This window comes from Nicotiana tabacum, chromosome 23, assembly GCF_000715075.1.
Source record: "Nicotiana tabacum cultivar K326 chromosome 23, ASM71507v2, whole genome shotgun sequence".
NCBI classification, from domain to species: Eukaryota; Viridiplantae; Streptophyta; class Magnoliopsida; order Solanales; family Solanaceae; genus Nicotiana; species Nicotiana tabacum.
The window spans coordinates 12,738,869-12,745,939 of NC_134102.1; the positions used below are offsets into that span (position 1 = coordinate 12,738,869).

General features: G+C 35.5%; 1 protein-coding gene across 3 annotated transcripts; it reads right to left on the reverse strand.

Annotated features, from left to right (window-relative positions):
• Positions 1-588: 588 nt before the first annotated feature.
• LOC107784859 (low-specificity L-threonine aldolase 1) lies at positions 589-6,200 on the reverse strand. Of its 3 annotated transcripts, none has more exons than XM_016606047.2 (11): positions 6,027-6,200; positions 5,251-5,364; positions 3,944-4,396; positions 3,286-3,397; positions 2,847-2,897; positions 2,548-2,619; positions 2,331-2,463; positions 2,196-2,254; positions 1,922-2,022; positions 1,025-1,091; positions 589-938 (listed from the first exon to the last, which is right to left on the reverse strand). In XM_016606047.2, exons 3-11 carry the CDS (start codon positions 4,384-4,386, stop codon positions 897-899), a joined length of 1,080 nt encoding a protein of 359 aa, XP_016461533.1. In that variant the 5' UTR covers positions 4,387-4,396; positions 5,251-5,364; positions 6,027-6,200; the 3' UTR covers positions 589-896. The 3 variants fall into 3 exon arrangements, with proteins under 3 accessions (XP_016461533.1, XP_016461534.1, XP_016461535.1); XM_016606048.2 differs by lacking the exon at positions 6,027-6,200 and adding an exon at positions 5,750-5,820; XM_016606049.2 differs by lacking the exon at positions 6,027-6,200 and adding an exon at positions 5,523-5,659.
• Between the last annotated feature and the right edge of the window lie 871 nt (positions 6,201-7,071).

A 7,071-nucleotide genomic window follows, 5' to 3' on the forward strand; every position in this document is an offset into this window, starting at 1 on the left:
GAGGAGAAGAATCAGAGGGCTATATCTCTTTAGATTTGAGATATTTTAGAGATTGTAATCCCATCACTTGAAATCGAATACAATATTTGTCGCTATATTTCTTGTCTTAATTATTATTTTTCAGGAGCGAAATTTAGTTGTTACAACCTTGACAAGCGTTGATGTTGATTTGTTTTTGACCAACCAAGCCATGGAATAGCCCAACCAATGGAACATACTACAGTCCCAAGTGGCGAAGAGCCGACATCAAGGTTCGTCTACAGATTATTCTCTGAGTTGGACATAGATAGGAAAATTCTCACCCAAATAAAAGGCAGTCCGGTGCACTAACCCTCCGCTATGTGCGGGGTCCAGGGAAAGGGCGGATCATAAGAGTCTATTGTACGCAACCTTACCTTGTATTTCTGCAAGAGGTTGTTTCCACGGCTCGAACCCGTTACCTACTGGTCACATGACAACAACTTTATCAGTTACGCTAAGGCTTCCCCTCGAAAATTCTCACACAAGCCCAAGAAAAATTATGAACTAGATGTCCAGTTATACAAACTAATGGTTATTGCAAGATAAATACATGGGCAAAAATAAAGATTTGGAAGGTGAAGAAGTTTGTCCATTAGCATTGCAGCAGTATGTGATCCACATTTAGCTCTTACTAAATCAAGTATAAGTATTGAAATTAGTCCAACCACAAGATATGAAAATATATCCAAGTCTTTGATCACTAAAAGGACATGAAATGTAGACTAAAAGATGACTAAATTTTCAAATGAAACTGGCCTTCCATATAGCATTTGGAAGAGCTAACATATGAACATGATAAAGGTTTTGATGCCACAGAAATTGGAATATCTTCTTAAAGATGGGGATCGATCATGTCAGTAACCGGTCATAAACTGTTACTTGTCACCATTTTCTTCGGCCACTCCTGCTAAAGCTCGCTGCAGATATTTAACCAAACAGAAAAATGAAGAATATTTTTCTAATCATCAGTTAAGGTCGATGCTTGAATTCATTAACTTCTTACCTGAACACAAGATACCGCATAGTGCACATCATTTTCTGAAATCTGGTGATGAATAACAAATCTGATTCTGCAATAGAAGTTCCCAACATTTTCTTAAGAGATGCTGAAAATCTCACAAGGGCTTTTGGTTTGTAATTTATAGGAGCATGTTCCGAAAGTTACCATCAAAGACATTTACAGTCAAATCTCTCTATAATAGCCTCTAATACTTTTTGGCTACTATAGTGAAGTGTTGTTATAGAGGACATATATTATTACATAATATGAAAATCGGTTCCTAGAAAAACTTAGCTTTTATAGTGAATTTATATATGGATGATGTTATAGAAATGTCTGACTATATATAATGAATGCAGATCTATTACTATAAGCTGGACGATACCAATATTTGGACGGTTCATTTTTCCATGAATAAATCAACTTAAGTAGAATAGACAACCAAATCTTCCGAACCATATCAAAATTAGTCTCTTAAACTATGGGAGAAAACGATTATAGATTCTCAATCCTCTACCAACAAATACAAGTTTGAGCGCTATTAGCAGATTTCATATTGGAAAACTAGTTAAGGAGCTACAATACCTAATGCTATTGGCATCATCATCAACAAATACAACAACAAACCTAGACCCAGTGAATCCCACGAGGGGATCTGGGGAGGGTAATGTGTACGCATACCTTACCCCTATCTTACGAAGGTAGAGAAACTGTTTCCGATATTTTTTGCAACTATGGATGCGATAATACAAGTGTTTGTACCTCTTGAAAATACATGTTATTAATTTTTCTGCACTAGTTGGTGAACTCCAAATGAGCTTAGCACGCAAAACAACAAAGGAAATAAAGTAGACGTGCTTGGGGAGAGATTTGAAGAAACAAAAAGGCAAGCGCACGCACCTCATTAGGCCTTCTGGTAGTATAAGTAAACCATGTTGCTCCAAAATCTTGCACATCTCTGTTTCGCTGATCTTTGACCCCTTCAGTATATCGCAATATACCTGATGATAGAAAAAGATCCTTAATGCTTTTCCATAACTGTGAGTGAACTGTAATGGTTCATCTGACTAATTGCACATATTTCCATATAACGTATCGGCTGTTAAAACCAAGCATCATTTTTTAATTTTAAAAAAAGAAAAAGTTAAGTATCATTTATGATGAGTAAACTTACAATGTTAGTCTCTACGGCAGCAATATCAACTTTCAGCCCTTTGATTTTGTTTAGTTCCTCTAAGAAGCAAAGGGAATCATTAGACAAATGAATAAAGTTGTTTAAATAAACCTAATCGAACGGAGAAAATATTACCAGCCAAAATCTTAGCCTTTTTGTGATCTCCTTCCAGCTTAACAAGATTCTCTTGGAAACCGATAAAAGCAGCAGCACAAAGGACACCAACCTGCCTCATTCCACCGCCTAGAGTCTTCCTCAGAATTTTTGCCTAGAAACCGAAGGAAACAACGAGCTAGGCGACAGTTTCCTTTGGCAAGGAACAGATAAATTCTTTATGGAAAAGCATACCTACCTTGGCAATGAAGCTCTTTGAACCAACAACCACAGACCCAACTGGAGCACCAAGACCTTTTGATAAGCATACCTGCACAGACTCTTAAATGAGCAGAAATTCGGAAACGATACACTAACAAACTTGTCATATGTTACAGGCTTACAGCCTTGAGGCATAGAATATCTCTTTTTTTCTCCTTTAGGATATCATGTTATAAATAAAATGTAGCAGTCCCTTAATCAAAAACAATGGACCGGAAACAACGAGAGACAATGAAGAGAAAGGTAGTCTAGATCTTTGGCTAAAATATCACTTACCGAAACTGAATCAGCAGCACGTACAAGTCTATGAACAGGCACTCCAAGTGCCTACAAAACAGATTAATCCAGTTAATCTCAATGAATATGAAAAAGAATGCATACAGAAGGACACGCAGTTGCCCTTAAAAGTAATTTAGGACAACTCTACAATTTAGACTTCTATAAGACCTCATCAATCAATGAAGCCATATGACCATAAAAAGGAACTCATAAATCATTGAACTAGATTACAACATTCTTTACAGAAACTACTGAAAATTACTTTAATTTGAAGATCCATCTAACTCAGTGTAGCATTATTGACCGACTCCAACAAAAAGTTGTCTCGTAACAGCAAGAAAATTGTGTACTCACAACTGATGCATACTCAGGGTAGCATCATTGACCGACTCCAACAAAACGTTGTCTCATAAAAGCAAGAAAACTGTGTACTCACAACTGATGCATTGAATATACGAGCTCCATCAATGTGAAGCTTCAGACCATACTTCTTTGCTAGCTCTCCGACTTTGTCTGTATACTCTGCAGAAAGGCATCTGCCTCCTGAGCTGCACTCGTAGAATATTGTTGGTTAGGATCTTGCATTATAAAATGAATCAATACCAAACTGACTAAACGAACAGAAAAGAATGACAATTAAGCAACTACTTGATATTTTTGGACTTGAACCTTGGATTTAAGTGACCACATTAAGAAAAGATTTTGATTGAAGTACAAGAAATATCCAAGAAGATACTGATTATTAACTCTTTTCTTCTTTTTATCATCTTTGTGTGTCGATAGACAGCACGGGATGAATGCGAGAGAGTAATAATTGCAGTCAAGATCCAGAGTTGAGGGAAGAGATTTCAGGATTTGCCTTATAAATTATAATGCAGTCGTGGGAACAAGAGTGCAGTAATAACTCATAAATGTAATTGTGTTAGTCAAGTTATACAACAATAATACTAAAAAAAAAAATTGATAAGGACAACAACATACTAAATGTACAACACGTCTAACAAAAACTAGCAAAAATCAGAAAGCATAACCAGATAATGTACCAAATAGAGAGTTGCGATTGCAACAGTTTTATGGAGAAAATATATTCTTACTGTGCATGTGAATTCTCCAAGCAGATCAGCCTAGTGGTCGGGTAACATATCTCAAAGCTAGGATCTCGAATTGCAGCTTCAATTAAATCAAGATCCATTGTTCCATCTTCATTGTTCTTCACTGTCCTCGGATGAACACCTCCGAGAGTGGCAATGCCTCCATTTTCATAAATATGGATATGTGAATAATCACCAAGAATAATTTCACTGCCTCTAATTTGGCAATGAGTCAGCACACTGATAAGGTTGCCCATAGTGCCTGAAGGAACAAATAGCCCTGCTTCTTTGCCCATTATCCTTGCGATCTCGGCTTCAAGGCGTTGGGCAGTTGGATCATAACCCAATACATCGTCATCCACTTCAGCGTTGGCCATTGCGTTCCGCATGGCTTCAGTTGGTTTAGTGACTGTGTCCGAGCGAAGATCCACGGTTCTCATCACCATTTTCCCTGACCTAGAAAACAGAAATGCATTTATATGCCCCATATAAGTAACCAGTTCCATTCTTGAAGAATCCATTCGTCTTGCTTTAGCATGCACATGTAAGAAAAAAGAAATATAAATTTCAAACAACTCTTTCAGCAGCAAACCATCACAACCTGACGAAAAAGATGCTTACCTAGAATTTCAGGAAGCGTCTAGGAAACGAACTTACGGGCTATCTTGTGCGGATTCTCCAAAAATGTCGCCGCACCCATGTCGGATCCTCCAAAAATGCACTACTTTTGGAGGATCCGACACACAACCAGAGACATTTTTGGAGAGTCCGAGCAACCCGCCTATCTAAATTGGAGTGTATGCTAAAAATAGAAGAAAATGGAGAATCACAACGCTTATATACTACATTAGCTAAAATCATCTAAAATTTTGCTAAACTGGAAATGCTCATACCATCTTTAATAATGTGGAATTACACCCCCTGATATTCTTTAAGCACTTATATTAAATAGAAAGGAAAACATTGTTTAGATAACTAGGTAATATCAGCCACGTTGGTGTGAATAATGCAACCTCCTTTTAAATTAGCAAGCGGTGTACTAAGCTCCCGCTATGCGCGGGGTCCGGAGAAGGGCCGGACCATAGGGTCTATTGTATGCAGCCTTACCCTGCATTTCTGCAAGAGGCTGTTTCCACGGCTCGAATCCGTGACCTCCTGATCACATGGCGGCAACCTTACCAGTTACGCCCCCCTCCTTTTAAATTAGCAAGATAAATCTCAATTATACTCCAAATGGACTCATAGAACATTATACAGTTTAAGAGAAACATAAAATAATAAAGAGAAAAGAGGTATGAAAAAAGCCATACTGTGTAAGCTTCTCCTTTTCTGTTCTTCCAAATAGCAGAACAAAGTCACAAACACTGATCCAATTACTCTGTTTCCTTGTTGATAAAAAATGCTACAAAAGAGACAATTCACAACTGCAAACCAAATTCCACCAGTTAATAAACAGAAAACAAAAATCTGCATCAAATTCCTCAACAAAAAAATATCAAATCAATATAAAAAGTAGCATTCCCTCCTTCAAGGAAAATCATCCACAACCACAAAAAAAAAAATTAAAAAAACAATCACTTGCCATCAGTAGGAAAAAGAACCTCAACACCTCCCAGCTCAAGGGGTACTTTCTCAGCCACAAATTCAAGAATCAAGAGAAATAACACTAGTACACATATATACAAATAATTATAAACAAAACCCAAGAATCAAAATTTGGAATTTACTGAAATTTTTTATCTTTTTCACAGCAAACCAAACCCCACCACCCCATCAATCAGAAAAAGATGAAAAAATGTACAAACATACCAACTTTTGGACTTTACGCAGTGATACAAAATCAGTTAAAACAAACAGAAGGAGTACTACATATCACATGAAACACAATATCATCAAACACTTGTAACGTTTAAAAATGAGACAACATAAAAAGCACATTTAATTACATGCATGCATAATTTTTAACAAGTGGCTAAGAAGAAGGAAAAAGAAAGAGAAAATGAAGGGAAAAAAAGAAAAGCAAGATTTTTCAAATTAAAGAGAAAGATTCATCAGGCAAATTTGGTGGTTTCTTTGTTTGACTTGCCTGAAATTGTAAACATGTGACTTGGTTTTGGCTGTTCCACTTCTTTCGACTTTATAGTTGCTCCTTTGATTTTGTGTCTAGACTTTTAAGGCATTACTTGATTATGTGGATTGCTAAGGATAAGTGCAATGGTAGTATATTTAATATTACTCCCATTTGCTTTGTTTTTTACTTGTGCGACTAGTCGAGTGTCTTTTTTTGCATTTAATAATAGTTGTGTTATCCTTGTATTTTTATATACCTATAATTTTATTACAATTTGATTGCTTTTGTTCGGATTTTCTTATTATCTTATTGGTATTACTGTTTTTTTGATTTTTTAACTATTGCGTTTCTTTCTCTATTCAGTTGTGATACATACACACTATTCTCTTTATGCTCCACTTGTAAAATTATACTGATTATGTCGTTGTTATTGTTACTGTTGTTGTGTGACTAGATATGAAATTTAACAAAAAGGAAAAGTTCATTTGGAGAAGAATTATGAACAATAATAACAATACAAAATTTGATACTCTGTTCCATTTTAAACGGAACTCTTCCATTTTTTAATCTTTTACGGGAAAAAATATCACCCTTCTATACTTGAAAACTCTTTAATTTTAAAATTTCGATTTCACTTTTAACAAAATTCTCTTAAATCAACGTCCAAATAACTCCATAACACATAAGACAATATCAGAAGTACTTGTTTTGTATACGGTGAAACTTACAAGAAATTATGTTAATGTACATGTCGATAAGGAGAAACAGAAATTTTAAAATGAAATAATCTCAAAATAGAGAAATGTATCAATCATTATTAACAAGATGCTTAGAAGGCAAAGGAAAGACAAAAAATAAGGAAAAATCAAAATTTTCTTGCTAAAGGGAAAGATTAATTATTCACCCAAATTTAGCCTTTTCTTTGTTTGGCTTACCTGTCGACACGTGTATACTATTATTACTAATGCAAAGTTTGATATCGGAATTGAAACGGATGCAAAATATCATAACTCTTTATTTATTATTTATATATAATGCAACAATTAAATAAATCCTAACA

Bases quoted from the DNA above. Each gene is read 5' to 3' on its own strand.
- LOC107784859 (XM_016606047.2), bottom strand. From the start codon at position 4,386: ATGGTGATGAGAACCGTGGATCTTCGCTCGGACACAGTCACTAAACCA. The intron at 2,898-3,285 runs GTGAGTACACAG...TCTGTTTTGTAG, and splicing joins GTATATTCAATGCATCAGTT to GCACTTGGAGTGCCTGTTCA. The intron at 2,023-2,195 runs GTAAGTTTACTC...TTCTATCATCAG, and splicing joins CTGCCGTAGAGACTAACATT to GTATATTGCGATATACTGAA.